This window comes from Zootoca vivipara, chromosome 11 (genome assembly GCF_963506605.1).
Source record: "Zootoca vivipara chromosome 11, rZooViv1.1, whole genome shotgun sequence".
Taxonomy (NCBI): Eukaryota; Metazoa; Chordata; class Lepidosauria; order Squamata; family Lacertidae; genus Zootoca; species Zootoca vivipara.
In genome coordinates, this window is record NC_083286.1 from 57,085,167 (window position 1) to 57,102,876 (window position 17,710).

Below are 17,710 nucleotides of genomic sequence, written 5' to 3' on the forward strand. Positions count from 1 at the left end.
ACCAACCCGCGAAGCCCATCGCCCAGCCCTTCCTGGCTAGCTTTTATAAGCCAGGATGGGCAAGGATCAAGGAGACAGGTGGTTGGTTTCATTCGTCTAAGCAGCCTGTCCACATCCTCGGAGGTAACAGATTGAAATTGATCCCACAAAACTTGACTAGACAGGACTCTAGCACTCCCCCGCCCCGGCCCTGCTCCCACGGTGGAGTCTACCTCTTCCCGAATCTGAGCGACTTTATCTGCAAAAAACTTTGCAAAATCATTGCAGGAGATCATGTGGCCCGTACTGGGCCCGGATGGAGCAGGTGGTTCCGCTAAATTGTGAACCACCTGGAAGAGTCTCCTGCTGCTGTTTTCTGCAGATGCGATGGAGACGGTGAAGAAGGTCCTCTTCGCCGTCGCCATTGCCACTTGGTAGGCTCGAAGTTGAGCTCTAGCCCGTGTCCGGTCTGATTCAAAATGAGTTTTCCGCCACCGGCGCTCTAGCCGTCTCAACGACTGTTTCATTGCCCTCAGCGCCGGGGAAAACCACGGGGCTGTCCGGGCTCCATGCAATCTGAGAGGGCGCTTCGGAGCCAGACAGTCAATAGCGCTGGTTAACTCCGCATTCCAGCGGGCCACCAGGGAATCAGCTGAAAGGCCATCGACATGGGATAAAACATCCCCTACCACTCTTTGGAAGCCAATTGGATCCATTAAGTAGCGGGGGCGGACCATCCGAATCGGTCCCACCTCCCTGCAGAGGGGAAGGGTTGCGGAGAAGTCCAGTTGCACCAGAAAGTGATCTGACCATGGCACTTCTTTTGTTTCGCTTTTACTTAATGTCAGATCACCAACATCCATAGAGGTAAACACCAAGTCCAAGGCATGTCCACGGCTATGAGTTGGGCCAGACTTATTCAGGGACAGCCCCATGGTGGCCATGCTTTCCACGAAGTCCCGAGCGGCTCCTTGTAAGGTCGTGTCGGCATGGATGTTAAAATCCCCTAAGACAACCAAGCTAGGTGTCTCCAGGAGCACATCCGACACGACCTGAAGCAGCTCGGGCAGGGAATCCTTGGTGCAGCGGGGAGGTCGGTACACCAAAAGGAATGAGGGCCCTACTGACAGCCTCCTGCTACATGGATGACTTGTAGTTTCATTTTGGTATGCTCCAGGACTTGATTGGGGCTTGGCTGCCAAGCCCCACCCAGAAAGAAAATGGGATTTTTGATTCCAAGGATTGGCCATTACATGAGACACTTGGTGCAATGGACCACTGCAATGGGTTACACAAATGAGTGCATTTGAAGATGTTCTGGGAACAAAATAAGACAGCAGAATGCTTTATTTTATTTTATTTGAACATTTCTATCTCACCTTTCCTCCAAGGAACTCTAGGACCTTTAAGACATCCCCCAGAGCCCCTTCTCCAGGTCCCCCTGTCTAATAATGTGAGCCACTTACTTGATAGAACAGCACCCTGGTGATGAAATCTCAACTACAGAAATGATCACCTGGTACTTACATTAGGGTATTTCCTGTACCAAGTGAAGATCTTCTTGATCTTCCAGGCCTTATAACTTGATCCCCTTGTTTATTTCCCCCCTTGTTGGGTTTTACTGCTGATTTATTGATCATAGGCTGCTTCGTATGGATTTGTGCTTCTAAGCTCCTTTTGTGCTGGTGCAGTTTGTTGACTATTTGTCTTGAGTTGTTAATTGATTACATTTGCATTTATTAATTTCAATAGATAGATGATAGATAGATAGATAGATAGATAGATAGATAGATGATAGTAGAGAGAGAGAGAGAGAGAGAGAGAGAGAGAGAGAGAGAGAGAGAGAGAGAGAGAGAGAGAGAGAGAGAGAGAGATGCTCAGGTGAAAATGAGGGCTCCAGCTAACCCAGTTTAGCTCTTAGAGGATATATTTCCTTGTCTCTCCGAGTTACAGTGTGATTAAGAATGTCTTGGTGTATCAATCCATCTGGTCCAGAAATCATTTCCCTACAGTGGCTAACCAGATGCTCATTGGGAAGCCCACAAGGAGGACGTACCAGTAACAGCACTCCCCAGTTGTATGTACCCAACTTACTGATATTTAGAGGTAGATTGTCTTAACCTGGCACCAAAAACATATCAGCACAAGTGCCAAACAGGCCTTGCTTGGGAAAGCATATCATTGGTATGGGGCCACAAATGAAAAGACCTCTCTCTCTCTCTCTCTCTGTCATCACCATTGTTTGACCCTCTCTCCAAGGAGTTATCCAGAGGTGGTCCCCAAATGATGAACTTAGGGTGCAATAAGGTTGGCATCAGGAGAGGCATTGGGCCATATCAAATTTTGTAAGTTAAACCCCGCAGTTTCATTTGGGCACTGAAATGTATCAGCAGACAGTGAAACAGTGCTAGAACCAGTGCTATCTAGTCATAGAATCATAGAGTTGTAGAGTTGGAAGGGGTCCTGAGAGTCATCTAGTCCAACCCCTGCCATGCAGGAATCTCAACTAAAGCATCCATGACAGAAGGCTATCCAACCTCTGCTTGAAAACCTCCCATGAAGGAGAGTCTATCACTTTCCGAGGGAGACCGTTCCACTGTCAAACAGCTCTTACCATCATAAAGGTCTTCCTGCTTAGCTCCCATCCCATTTTAATCATTACATAGAAGGAATAATGAGCTTAGCCTCATCCAGGCACCAGTAAGCAGGCCTGATCTACATGTGTTCCAGGAGATTGTGGGACCATCTCAGTGTAGCCTGAGGGCTGAGGCTACCCAGCACCAGGCAAAACACAGGAGGCATGGTTGATTCTCCTGCATATACTGTAAACCACCCTATGATCTTCTGATATAGTATAGAAATTTAATTGATGATGATGATGATACCTGATGGTACCTGTTGATCTCGCTTGGGGGGAGGGGTAGTTTATATTGTGAATTTCTCAACAGACTAGCCAATTTGTACCCGCTTGCTAGCTTGCATTTGCAGTTCTTCACCCTGGGTTCTGCTTCACCTGACAAAGGGATATAATACCACTGAGGAAGTTTTTTTCAGGGCTGCATTCCTTGCATGGCAAGGTCCCAAACCCTCCCGGGAAGTGGAATAAAGACTCATGAAACAGTATTTTAGGTTAATGGGCTAAAAAGGCCACAACTTTATTGGTTACAGAATGTGAGTGGTATTGGCTTAAGCATTGGAAACCACACAACTATATCTGACTCCTGCCCATCTGTAGGAGTCTTGGAAGGGTTAACCACCCGTAGGGGAAGCCCTGCTGATGCACATCAACTAGGTCACCGCTAGGGGTCATGCCATGGCCCTAGCCCCTGGTCTGAGGCTTCGGACAGAGACTACCCCACTGGATTCCTTTAACGGAATACCCTTCAAATAGGAGGGGTAGGTGATGGCCACTACCACCCCTCCCCTGCAACCTAATACTCCGATGCCTAACCACCAAATCTTACAAAGTTGTGACGATTTGCTACGAGGTAGATGAAAAACCAAGGAAATCTGAAGGAAATCAGCCCTGAGTGCTCACTGGAAGGACAGATCGTGAAGCTGAGGCTCCAATACTTTGGCCACCTCATGAGAAGAGAAGAATCCTTGGAAAAGACCCTGATGTTGGGAAAGATTGAGGGCACAAGGAGAAGGGGACGGCAGAGGACGAGATGGTTGGACAGTGTTCTCGAAGCTACGAACATGAGTTTGACCAAACTGCGGGAGGCAGTGGAAGACAGGAGTGCCTGGCGTGCTATGGTCCATGGGGTCACGAGGAGTCGGACACGACTAAACGACTAAACAACAACAACAGATGAAAAACCAAATGGCTGGGAGGGAGGGAGAACTGACTGAGCAGGGAGAATAGGGGTGAGTCCTCTGCCATGGGTGGTTTAAATAGCCTGTGCCACACCCCCAAACCATCCAAATTGGATGGTCTAAGGATGACATGGCTGAGGACCAACCAATGCCACAGTGGTTATCCCACCCCATGCGAGTGGGGAGGGCTTGCTTCCAGCCCACAACGCCATTTCCCCAGGAACGGGAAATGGCTTTGTTGAGCAAACCTTATGGCACCCGCATGTCAATGGCAAAGGGACACAGAGGCAAATGTGGACCCCTGGGGCTGAGTTTCTGCTTTCATTCTCTTACATCCCTAACACAGCGAGAGCTCTGAGAAGAAGTATAGGAGAACCCGGCATATAACAAACCAGCAGGGTGGTGAGAGACTTTGGATGTGGCCCGCAGACACCATGCTTATGTAAAACAGACAAAGAAAGATTTAGTAGGCGAGCCGATAAGATATATCTAAAAGGAAAGCAAGTTTCAAAATTGCCCTAAGTGGGATAAATTGCAGTATTACTCTGGCAATGCACACATAAAAATGGATTATCTTAGAGGAAAGCAATAATACAGAGGAGATTCTTATTTAATAAACTTCCAGGGCTCAGCTTAGTATTTTGTACTAAATAACAATAGCGAAAAACAAAGAGGATAGTTTCCGTTTTTAGATATTTGTAAATGTCAGGGCTTGATTTACTCTCCATTTCACATTGCTTTCTTTATTAATTTTCTATTTCATTATCAATACTGACACTTTGCAGTCCAGTGCTCAGGCTTCCTCCACAAGGACACACAAGTCGTTGGATATAGCATATCAATCACTCTTCCTGTGTGACATTTTAGACTGTTACATTGAATTCTCGGACCAATTTGCTCATGGCATTCAACTCCTAGCTTAAAAAATGTGGAAGAGGAACCATCCTTATTTTGTTTCCGGGTCCAATTCAATGTGCTCACATTTGTGTTTAAAGAACAACACAACTAGTAGTGTCTCATATATCTGAAAGACCATCTACATATTTACTCCGGATCCTCTCAGGTGTTAAGATCAACAGAGAGGAGTGCTATTTTGGTCATTCCACCTCCTTCAAAAGTGCAGGGAATAGCAGCCTGGAAGAAGACGGTCTCTGTTGTTGACCTCAACATGTGATACTCCGAGTCCACAAAGGTGTATCTAGCATTTTCATTGTATAGCTTCTGTTGTATACTGAAAACTCACCTCTTTTTCTTGGCATGTGAAAATGGAGATATCTTCCTTTGTAAGACCTATCTCTAATTTTGAATCTGAGGTCCAGTGCTGAGGGCCTTCTGGTGGTTCCCTCACTGCGAGAAGCCAAGTTACAGGGAACCAGGCAGAGGGCCTTCTCGGTAGTGGCACCCTAACCCTAACCCTCCCACCAGATGTCAAAGAGAAAAAACAACTACCAGACTTTTAGAAGACATCTGAAGGCAGCCCTGTTTAGGGAAGCTTTTAATGTTTGATGGACTACTGTATTTTAATATTTTGTTGGAAGCCGCCCAGAGTGGCTGAGGAAACCCAGCCAGATGGGCAGGGTATAAATATATTATAATTATAATTATAATTATAATTATTGTTATTGTTATTATTATTTATTTTATCCTGTCCTTTTTTTCTGGGATAGTTTTACTTTTTAAAAATAATAATTGTATGAATGACTATTAAAGATCAATCTGTCACTTTCAGTTTCTCTCAAGTTCTCATTTTCCCATTCTTAAATTCAGTTCTTTACATTCTCCCCTCAATTTGCATTTTGAAGGGCCTCACAACAACTAACATTTTTTTTAAAATAAAAGAACCCACAGAAGAACCAGTTTAGGTAGAAAACCTTGCCCCCCCCAAAAAAAAAACCTGGTTCATTTGTTCCCATAATTTGATCAGTTGCCCCTGGACAGGCAACTTGATTTAAGGCCTGATATTCAAGCAGCACATGGGACAAGCTCTCATTCCCATGATCAGAACCACAACATAGTTCAACATTCAAAGAGACCCCTGATCAATCCCTGACCAGGGCTGGACCTAGGACAGCTTTCTGCAATCCTAACATTAAGCCAACTAACAGCATATCAAACCTGCTATTTGAGTGCCCAAATGCTGGTGTTTCCTGAATTCAAATAGTATATATGGCTGTTCGGTTTCCAATGGAGAGTTTCCTGCATCAAATTTGCAGTTTCTGTCTGTATGTCCATCTATCTGACACTGTGTGTGTGTTTAAAGGTTAGGTCCAATCACGGACGACTCTGGGGTTGCACACTCATCTCGCTCTATAGGCCGAGGGAGCCAGCGTTTGTCCACAGACAGCTTCCGGGTCATGTGTCCAGCATGACTAAGCCGCTTCTGGCAAACCAGAGTAGCGCCCGGAAACACTGTTTACCTTCCCACTGGAGCGGTACCTATTTATCTACTTGCACTTTGATGTGCTTTCAAACTACTAGGTTGGCAGGAGCTGGGACCAAGCAAAAGGAGCTCACCCTGTTGCGGGGATTCGAACCGCTGACCTTCCGATCGGCAAGCCATAGGCTCTGTGGTTTAGACCACAGCGCCACCCACGTCCTGTGTGTGTGTTTAGGGATGCCATTTTAATCTAGCAAGTATAGTTTCTGGCACAGATGCTGTAGTTCTGCTTGTATGGCCCACAAACCAAAATGCTTCTCTCCACTTCTATCCAATTTACTTTAACCGGATTTACCAGTCATCGTATTTACTAAGAGCAATCTCAATCCTTTGAGTGCTGATTCTTATGAAGCAATCCACACAGAAAAGGGAATTATCAGCATGTTTGAGAAATTCCAAAATATTTTAGGAATGCAACCCTTGAGGAAAACCCATACTCTAAATTCCAGCCCAATGAGGACGGCATTCCCAGCAGCTACAAAATGTTGGCACGCTGTTCCAAGAGGGGTGGGGTGGGGCTCAGAAAGCCAAAAAGGAATGGAGTAACCAGCATTGAACAGGAAAACTCCACATTGCAACATTTTGGGGTGATGATGATGATGACAACATAAGCTGGATGTGCAAACTGATGCACAATGTAGCAGAGTTTAAGAATGGAGACAGTATATCCAAAGGTAAACCCCACTGAAAGCAATGGGCAACATTTGCATTATTCAGAAGTGCATTTATTTGTGCTTGTATTTCCTAAAAACTTTCTAAAACAACAAAAGCACATACATAAGAACAATTCAAATCCAATGCAGATACCAATCAAAATCTTTAGAAATAAGGAAACAGCTACCACACATCCCTCTTTGTGACTTTGCTTGAAAGTTTCAGAAAAATACTTTGCACACATTGTACAGGCATTCTAAATTAAGGTCCCCCCCCCAGTTCTTCCTGCCCATTTTATAATGATCTGGAAATGTGTGCACATCTAAAAATTACTACCTTGTACATGTTTTCCAACAGAAGCCATCAAGATGTCATATTTTCACAATGTATCAATTTGTAAATGCCTTGACAATTATTTCCCTGCTTATTATTTATCACGCCTTACCCTCTCATAATGTTGAAAGAAGGGTCTCTTTTGCTGCTTAACAAGGTATAATAGCAAGATGTTTTCTTGATAAATGGCATGGCATAAATCAGGTTATAGCACACACAGTGAAAGAGTTTTCCATAATAAAAGGCTAACAAATAATAACGCCATACGCTTTATTGGATTTCAGTTGTTACCAGAGTTGTTCACATTGATATGTGACCGCAGATGTTTCTTGGTAGTACTGGAAACCACTGACGCTGTAAACTACAAATCCCAAATCTCCTGCATTGTGCATGAAAGAACCGGCATGTCAGTTATTTCCTTCAACAAATCATCTAAAGTGAAGAAAACAACCACAACAGCCTAGAGGGACATTTGGGGATAAAAGTCCAGAGTTTTGGGCGAGACTTTGGTCTGGCTCTCACAAAGAACATATAGATATTGGTGTGTGTGTGTGTGTGTGTGTGTGTGTGTGTGTAAACACCTGTGTCGAGACTCTGCAATTTAAAATGAGGTGTAGGTAACTGAATATCCCCACACATAGAAAACTACATCAGAGGGGAAAGCTTTTTTCCCCTGCATACTGCCAGGTTGTGTTGCTTCTGGCAGACCAAGCCAAGAAGAAATAGGCAGTTGATTCATTACCCCAGGGGTGGGGAACTGTTTTCAATTTGAGGACCTTGTTCCCTTCTAGGCAAGCATGGAAAGGCCACATGCCCATGTAGGGCGCAGGCAGAAGCAAAAATGTATGAAGCAGCAAATGGAAATTCTACCTTTGCACGACAGGCTAATTTCTACACACACTCTCTCACACACTCCTCTCTTCCACCTGGAGAAGCAGGAGGAATGATTGACATTAGAATTATAGAGTTGTAGGGTTGGAAGGGACTCCAAGAATCATCTAGCCCACCCCTAAGCAGTGCAGGAATCTCAACTAAAGCATCCATGACAGATGGCCACCCAACCTCTGCTTAATAACCTCCAATGAAGAAGAGACCACTACCTTTCAATGGAGTGTGTTCCACTGTTGAACAGCTCTTACTAGCAGAAAGTTCTTCCCGATGTTTAGTCAGAATCTCCTTTCTTGTAACTTGAAGCCATTGGTCCATGTCCTAGCCTCCAGAACAGGGGGAAAAAAACAAGCTTGTTCCCTCTTCCATGTCGCAGTCCTCAAGGTATTTGATAATGGCTATCATATCTCTTCTCAGTCTCCTCTTTTCCAGGCTAAACATGCCCAGCTCCTTCAAGGACTCATTCCAGCCAGGCAGAGATGCATGGGGTTTGAAGCAGACAAAGTGAGGGTTGTCACTTTGTGGTGGATTTCCGAGGACCAGAATGGGGGTGGGCGGGCCCTTGAGTGAAACATTTGGCCCTTGGGCCTGAGCTTCCCTAGACCTTCAGTAGACCTACCTATACTGAAGTACTGTACAAGCAGGTCTGGTCCAGTCAAGGCACAAATAAGGACCTTGGACAGCTCCTTACAGACCCTGATGCAAGATGGTGCCTCAACTCAGAGCTGGCGCTTCCTGCAACCTCGTCAAGATGGGCAAGACCTATTTTGCTCACAGAGTAGAGGGGATACACAAAGACTGGGGTAAAGGATGCCGAAAGGCAGTGCCATCCTCCAGACTGGATGTAAATAAAAAGGCACCTGAGGGCAGATTGAAGTTGGTGGGCATCATTCCACTTGTCCAAATGGAGCAGCCGCTAGTCTAGTGGAAAATACATTGAATATTAGATGCAAGGACACACTGAATGCCATGCGTAGTTTAGTGCTAGACAATAAAAGAAGAAGAGCCGGGAGGAACATTGTGCCACTAACAGCAGTCTCCCAATATTTAGAAGAATTTCACACACACCCAATCAGTCCCCAAGTTCTCGGTTGCCTCCGTCATGTCACACTCACCCCCGCTCTTAAAGAGAGAGAGATCAGAAGAATCTTAATTTGCATCAGCCACTGGCCATAGCAATAAAATAAAATACAATGTACTGAAGATAGAGCTAAATCAGGCATAGGCAAACTCTGGCCCTCCAGATGTTTTGGGACTACAACTCCCATCATCCCTAGCTAACATGACCAGTGATCAGGGACGATGGGAATTGTAGTCCCAAAACATCTGGATGGCCAGAGTTTGCCTATGCCTGAGCTAAATGCTTAGCTATACAAAATACATTCTAGATCAGGCATCCCCAAACTGCGGCCCTCCAGATGTTTTGGCCTACAACTCCCATGATCCCTAGCTAACAGGACCAGTGGTCAGGGATGATGGGAATTGTAGTCCAAAACATCTGGAGGGCTGAAGTTTGGGGATGCCTGTTCTAGATGTTTACATCAGTACAAATGGCAGAGTTAATAAAAAACTGAGAGTGTTAAAAAAACAATCAAACAATAGATCTAATTCTAATTGCCCCTGTTATTTTTTTATTTTATTTTTTGCAGTTTTTGCTGTCACCCGATTATCTTGATCTGCTAAAAGAAAAGATGCAATAGCAATGGTTGAGAAACCTGGTATGGATAGTAGTAGAGGGACAATAACTGCCTCAACCTGCTCTTAAATAATGTTGCAATGTTAGATTGTTAAACACAAAATTCAGGATGTCCGTGCCCTGGCAGATGTGTCCCCACTGGGTCTTCCAGTTGTGCCACATCACATTCTGTTGAGCAATAAAATAACACAGAAATAAAAGTGGCAGAGATTTCATATCCCTAAAGCAACTGTTTATTCAAGGGGAAAGCAAATTTGCTGCCTTAGTATTAGCATAGTCACACCTGGCAAACTAGGGTTTTCTTTAAAAAAAGAAAAAGTTGGACAAAGGAAGCATCTAGGCAGAGGGGAAAGTATGTGTGTTCTGACAAAAAGGGTTGCATAGGATGTCAAAGACATATCAGCAGGTCTGGAAAATGAAGTTCCAAAGGGTAGTATAAAAACTCTTGATAGCGGATTCCTTTTCAGGAACAAAGATTCCGCCGGCTTGATAGAAATTCAATGGCACACAAAAGGCCTTTTTTGATGTCTGTTCCATCTGATAAATACAATGACTTATAGCAGGAAGTGCTGAATCCCGTGGTTGTGTGCTACCTGATTTTGTTAGCTACAGAAGAGGGCTACCTAGGAGATAAACATCACTTCCTCCGATAAGTTTTAATTTTCTCCCCTTTCTCTTTGGGCTCTCTCTCTCTCCCTTTCAGCATTTGAAAAGAGAAAAAAATAAGGGGGGGGGAATCAAAGCAGACGGCTGTAGAGCACGCTGTGGGGAGAACACAAATCAAGGAGTAGGTAGAGGAGGAAAATCTGAGATGATGAAAAGTTTTCTGATAAAAGGCAAACAACGATACTGCTGTCTAATTAATTCTGTCTGCCTGCCAGTCTTCTTTATACATGCACTTATGCATTTAGGCACACGTAAATGACCAGGGTTGGTGAAAATGTGCTCTGGGTGGATGTATATAGTAGTTAGGAAAATGATTTTGATCCTTAAAGTTGTGAGTTCAAATGTGGCCTCAGCTTAGAAGCTCCTAGGTGGTCTTAAATCAAACCATTTCCCCACCTCCCACATGCCCATATCTAATGAAGGGGTGACATCTGAACCTTCTCATAATTGGACTAGGCAACTGAATATTTCCTTTCTGGAAAATAGCTTGGCTTAGCTTGAGCCAGTTAAGGACCACAGTGATGTTGCACTGCTGATGAAGTCACTGGATGAGTACTGGATTCTGTTCCTTCTGTCCATGCTCATAACCCATGATTTACAATCTAGGCTGGAGAAGGACTCAGAGATTTTTTTTAAAAAATTGCTGAAATTTGTATGCCAAACCATCAGAACGTAGGAAGCTGTCATATACTGAGCCAGACCATTGGTCCACCTGGCTCAATATTGTCTACAGCGACTCACAGCAGCTCTCCAGGATTTTGGACAGAGGACATTTCCATCCCTAACTGGAGACGCTTGGGATTGAACCTGGAACCTCCTGCATGCAAAGCAGATGTACTACTACTGAGTTATAGACCTTCCATGGAATTACGAACTCTGGCAAGGTCACTAACAACAGCACTGGCTTCCTTTAAAGGGAGGGAGTTGTAATGGTTCCTGAAGTGATGCCTGTGAAATGCTTTGAACAATCTGTAGCGTTAAATGTTTGCTAAGTCATATGAGAACAGATTTTATACTACAGGAGCTGTTGCCATGCATGGCATTAGCCACAGCTTGTGGGTGACAAGTTCAGCTCTTGGAGAAATGGTCATGTTAAAACACTCAGTCTATTTCTGGGGGAATTGAGAGCCCTAATGCTGGAAAATGTGACAGCCAGTTTTCTGACAGATTGCCGTGAGCCTCCCTGTGATCTCCCCAACCGAGGTTGACTCAGAAGAGATCAGAAGCATGGAATTTGGCAGGTGGTGACTTGAAGCAAGTACACAAACCCTTGTCATTCTCAGCTCTGCCTGCCCCCCCCAATCCTTTGCATTCAAGATGCTTTCTCCTTGCAACAGACAAATCAAATGCTTCTCACTCACACAAGCACAACAGGGGAAAGAGCCAGTCTTCAACACCTTGCAGTTTTCATCAGTACTGAAATGCATGTTTGCTAATATTCAAAATCTGAATCAGACCGAAGGCCATCTGGCTAAAGCAGGGATTGCCAACGTTCAAACAGAGGACTGCCCCTCTGTCTCATCCTAGTCAACGCCATATCCTCTAAAGCAGGTCCCTTATTTACCTTCTTAAAGGTATGCATGTATGAAAGTTTTTTTAAAAAAAAAAATACACCATTTTTTTGCAGCCCTCTTCCGGTCATCAATAATGATGGTGACGGCATTGCAATCAGCACAGCTTTATAGATTACAGATAATTTCGAAAATGTGCAAAATGCTTTGGGGGAGAAATCGACCCTTAATCACTCTCCTTGATGATGGATGCTGAGATCTTCGCAGCTCATGTTAGACACAGAAGCCATCCCGGGATGTTGTAAGGTGATCCAAGTGTCTTATGTGTTTCAGCCCTGAGGCCACTGTCCCTGAAACATTTTCTTTAGCATAATATTGCCTTAAACTCCCCCATCAATCCCGTCCTCGACAAGAGGAAGCTTTGAGGGATAAAATGTGAGGAGTAAAAACTGTCACTTCTGAACCAAGTCGGCATATGTGCGTGCCTTTCCTTAATCTTTGCCGTGTTAAATTGCAGATTGATTTAGTGGTTTTAAACCTGGTCTGTATAAACAGTGTTAAGTCCATGGCTGTTGGTGCATGGCAGCCAATAATTGGAAGGGCAACGTTTTCTTGGTTTGCAAATCAAATGTGAGTTATGGGCTGCAACCTTTTTATTTTTTTTAAAAAAAGATGACAATTAGCCTGCTTTCTTTCATAAAACTCCCTGTCAGAAGGGTTGGTTAAATTGTTGCTGGGGCTATGCAGCAAAAAGAGAGAGAGGAAGATAAGAAATTTCCAGGGACTTTCCAGGAGAAAATGAAAATGCTGGTTGTTTCAAGAGACCGAGCTGCCTTAAACCATTGTCCATCTAACCCAGTGTCATTTACTATTCTGACTGGCAGAGGAACCTGCAAAGTCTCAAGACAGCGGGCAGAACCTCAGCTGGGTATGTTTGTGGGATTGCAATATTGCATACCACATCCCCTGTGCCATCCCATCCTTTCTCTAGGGGCTTTTTTTCTTACTCCATCTCTCTATTTCTATGTCTCTCTCTGTCTGTCAATCTCTCTCTATCCCAGAAGTAAACCTGCCAGGGGTCCTAATTTGGCCCAAGAGGCTATTTCCCCCAACCTGCCCCACCATCTGACACCATATGTTGGGCAGGTAACGATGTGGCTGAAAAGGAACTACCAGGAGTCTTAACAGAGAATCATAGAATCTTAGAGTTGGAAGGGATCCCCAAGGTTCCTCTAGTCCAGCCCCCTGCAATGCAAGAATCTCAGCTAAAGCATCTATAACAGTTGGCCATCCAACCTGTTTAAAAACCTCAAAGGAAGGAGAGTCCACCAATTCTTGTGGGAGTCTGTTCCACTGCTGAACAGTTCTCACTGTCAGAAAGTTTTCCCAAATATTTAGTTGGAATCTCCTTTCTTGTAACTTAGAGCCATTGGTTCGAGTCCTACTCTTCAGAGCAGGAGAAAACAAGCATGCTTCCTCTTCCATGCAACAAGCCTTTATATATTTGAAGATGGCTATTATATCTCCTCTCAGTCTCCTCTCTTCCAGGCTAAACATACCCAGCTCCTTCAAGGACTCCTCATAAAGCTTAGTTTCCAGACCCTTGATCATCTTGGTTGCCCTCTTGCCACACATTCCAGCTTGTCAACATCCTTCTTTAATTGTGGTAGCCAGAATCGGACACAGTATTCCACACTATTCCTAATCTTGATCCTTCCAAACTTTACTCTCTTTTCCATGATCCAAAGTTAAGGCAGGATAAAGATCTCAACGATAAAGGAAAGAGAGTTAAACCAGCCCGGTTTTCTTTTTTTATAGCTAATGAAAGGCAGCCAGGCTGAAAGAGTAACTTTAAGAGAAGCTTTGTACCAATTATCATTCCACCTGCGGCCTAGGAAGCCTCGCCATGGCAACTCCTCTGCCTTTAATGACTGGCGGCTTATCATGGGGCCGAGAGCGCTGATTGCCGCAGCTGCAGGTGTGGCGTGTTCAGGAAGAGATTTATCGTCTCCCTACTTCGGAGGCCAGCCTCCAAATCTGCCAGACTGATTTAGCTGCTTTACTTAATGATAACTCTCTGAGCAAAACACACTTAGGTAGGGAGTTTGATGCTGCTCTTGACCAAGTTTTAAAGTGAGGCACAAACACAGAAGCAGAGAATGAGCAGGGAAGGGACACAGTTTATTTTTTAGCTGTGATTCCTGCATGGCAGGAACATTGGACTTGGATGACCTGTAGGGCGACATCCAAATCTACAATTCTATATTGCTGTGAATTTGGGGGGTCAGTCTGGATAACACCCTGGACCCTTTCCAAAACCTGTGACCCTTTATCACTGTGAATGTTTAACAGCAAACCTGCCAAACCAGCCTCTTTGCCAAGGTACAGTGGGACCTTGACTTACGAATTTAATCCGTTCCGAATGCACACTCGTAGGTCGAAAACTTCGTAAGTTGAGTTTCCCATAGGAAAAGTGGTTTCCCATAGGAATGCATTGGAAACGGGGGGGAATTGTAAGTCGAGGAAACCACATCTAGCTGCGAACGGGTTTTCCATTTGGATGTCAAAAAAATCGTAAGCGCATGGCCACTTTTTCTGCTCGTAAGTCGAAAACGTCGGCTGTCGAGGAGCTCGTAAGTCAAGGTCCCACTGTAGTGGCTTTGGCTGGCTAGTAAGGTACCACAATTTAGCATATCTAAAAAAGTTGTTCTGTGCAACAGAAGCAAGGGGTGGAGGGCTTTCCCAACCCCACCTCCCTCGGCTATCTAGTACCTTAAAGAACAATAGCAGAGTTGTAAGAGGGAGTTAGAAGCTGGCGCGAGAGAGAAACACATGCCTTGCTCTGTGCTGGATTCCAAGTTGTGACTAATGAAGAAGCAAGATCTTTTGGGATTGTTAATTCTGTGAGCCCTTCCACCCTACGCTCACGTTGTATATACCATAAAGGTAAAGGTAAAGGGACCCCTGACCATTAGGTCCAGTCGTGACCGACTCTGGGGTTGCGCGCTCATCTCGCATTATTGGCCGAGGGAGCCGGCGTATAGTTTCCAGATCATGTGGCCAGCATGACAAAGCCACTTCTGGCGAACCAGAGCAGCACACGGAAACGCCGTTTACCTTCCCGCTATAGCGGTTCCTATTTATCTACTTGCATTTTGATGTGCTTTCGAACTGCTAGGTTGGCAGGAGCTGGGACCAAGCAACGGGAGCTCACCCCGTCACAGGGATTCGAACCGCTGACCTTCTGATCAGCAAGCCCTAGGCTCAGTGGTTTAACCCACAGAGCCACCTGGGTATACCATATGCGTAAATAAAACCAGAGTCTCCGCTGACCTTAATCCCAAGTTAACTATGTAAATCCTGGGTAAGTGGAAGCACCTCTGGAGTCTCCTATCACTTGGAACTGGGGGAGGCATGCAACGACACCAACACACACAATATCCTCAAAGCACAGTTAAGGTATTGATTTGTTTGCTTTCTTGCTTTTTCCCTTGGTGATGTAGAAAAATGCGAGCTCCTGTCAGGTGGGACCCAGAGACTGGCGGTGCCTGCCAAGCTGTGCCCCACTCCTGGCATTTTTCTCCCCCTTCCCTTGCGTCCTTTTGGTGTGCGGGAGCTGACCTTAGCACAGCACTAGCTGTCTTAAAAGATGGCAGGCCATCCATCACTGCCTCCGCATGCTGTCAGCGTTCCATTTAATCTCACTTGTAATTTTCAGAGGAGAGGCTGGCAAAAGCCACAACTGGAATTTTAATGGGGTAGCCAATAAATATTTCTCCACTTTATGAGGTCACAGGGCTGCCCAGAGTACCTGAAAGCTGAGATATTTTTCCCAAAGTTTTAAACGGTATGTTCCATGTGAAATAAATACGATATGGTTACCAGACATCCCCGCTTCCTGGGGACAGTCCCCAGATTTACAAATCTGTCCCCAGACAAAATCCGTCCCTGGAATGTCCACAAATTTCAATTAATTTATATTGTAAGTGCTGTAGAGGGACCCAGGTGGCGCTGTGGGTTAAACCACAGAGCCTAGAGCTTGCTGATCAGAAGGTCGGCAGTTCGAATCCCTGCAACGGGGTGAGCTCCCATTGCTCAGTCCCTGCTCCTGCCCACATAGCAGTTCAAAAGCACGTCAAAGTGCAAGTAGATAAATAGGGAAGGTAAACGGCATTTCCGTGCGCTGCTCTGGTTCGCCAGAAGCAGCTTTGTCATGCTGGTCACATGACCCGGAAGCTGTCTGCGGACAAACGCCGGCTCCTTTGGCCTATAGAGCGAGATGAGCGCCGCAACCCCAGAGTCGGACACGACTGGACCTGATGGTCAGGGGCCCCTTTACAAAGTGCTGTAGATTTATTAGTAGGGCATGAATGTTGCGTGATTGGTTCAACAGCACAAGACAAATCATATGGGGACTTCCGGTGAGGCAAAATGGTGGGCGCCACGGCAGCGAGCAGCTCCTGAAGCCAGCCAGAGTCAACTGTGCTACCAGGCTGGCTATGGGTTGCTGAGACTGCTGCTGCCGCTGAGGAAGAGAGGTAGGAGGGCACCGGGAGGGCAAGGCCCAACCCGAGCCTACTCCACGGCAGCTAGCGCTCCAAGAGAGCAAGCCAGGGCCCAGAGGAAGGCCGTGCGACAGAGGAGACCACAGAAGAGAAGATATTTTTTCTTAATATTTTTTTAAAATAACTTTCTTTAATAACTTTCTTTTTCTCTTTTCAAAAAAAAGTGTCCCCGGATTCTTTGAAATAAATCTGGTAACCTTAAAATAGGACATATAAAACGCAGTGCTCGGGACAGATAAAAGAAAGCATACTGCTTTGTGCATAGCATAGTTAAACTACGGAACTCTCGCCCACAGGAGGCAGCGATGGCCATGAATCAATGTCAGGGGTTTCAGCACTCGCACATGTGCAGAGGCGCAAAATGATGTCATGTGCATGCACTGAAGTGCCGAAGTGCATCATGCGCGTGCGCAGACACAGCACTGCGGATTGCGAACGCTGCAGGTTGCGAACATGCCTCCTGCACGGATCACGTTCGCAACCCAAGGTATGACTGTATTGAGCTTCAAAGGATGCTGTTTCCAGGTCTATCTCCAGATGACTACATGAATACTGAATCCAAAAATAGTCTACAAAAATTATAGATGGTCCCCAACCATAGCAGGAATACTTTGATACCATCTGTTTGAATCTGACTTGGCTAGACCTACAGTCAATCTGTGCTTGGGGCTTACTTCCGTGACAAAGACCATCTTGATTTTTGTTGTAGGTCTCCCGAGAGGAAGGTGTCAACTTGGCCAGACAGTATGCCTGCCCTTTCTTTGAGACCTCTGCTGCCTTGCATTTCTACATTGACGATGTTTTTCACAAGCTGGTGAGAGAAATCCGAAAGAGGGAGAAGTCTCTGCCTCCAGCAGATGGGAAGTTGAAGAACAAGGACAGTCTATGGCAGAAACTGAAAGGATCTTTGAAGAAGAAAAAGGAAATCCCTTCTTGATGGTGGTCCCCATGCAGTTAGATACAGTGTTTGGGATTCCAAAAAGCATCATCTTATGCAGTCTTATTTTTTCAGGGTCCTTTTTACGCAGCACCAGCCTTCTAACTTTGGGTAAGATTATGTGCAAGGTGAGGTACACCCCCTCCTAGTGTGTTAGTAAAGAGAAGGTTGTTTTGCATTTAGTATGTTTAGTGGAAAGAAAAATGCACTGTGAATGTCTCTTATTTC

At 45.2% G+C, this 17,710-nt stretch overlaps 1 protein-coding gene across 1 annotated transcript in view; it reads left to right on the plus strand.

The window, feature by feature from the left end:
* RIT2 (Ras like without CAAX 2) overlaps nt 1-17,482 on the plus strand; it is a 177,483-nt gene extending 160,001 nt beyond the window's left edge. Inside the window, exon 5 of the mRNA XM_035100639.2 lies at nt 17,255-17,482. Within this exon, the coding sequence (XP_034956530.1) occupies nt 17,255-17,482 (228 nt within the window). The remainder of the gene's footprint in view (nt 1-17,254) is intronic.
* Nucleotides 17,483-17,710: the final 228 nt, after the last annotated feature.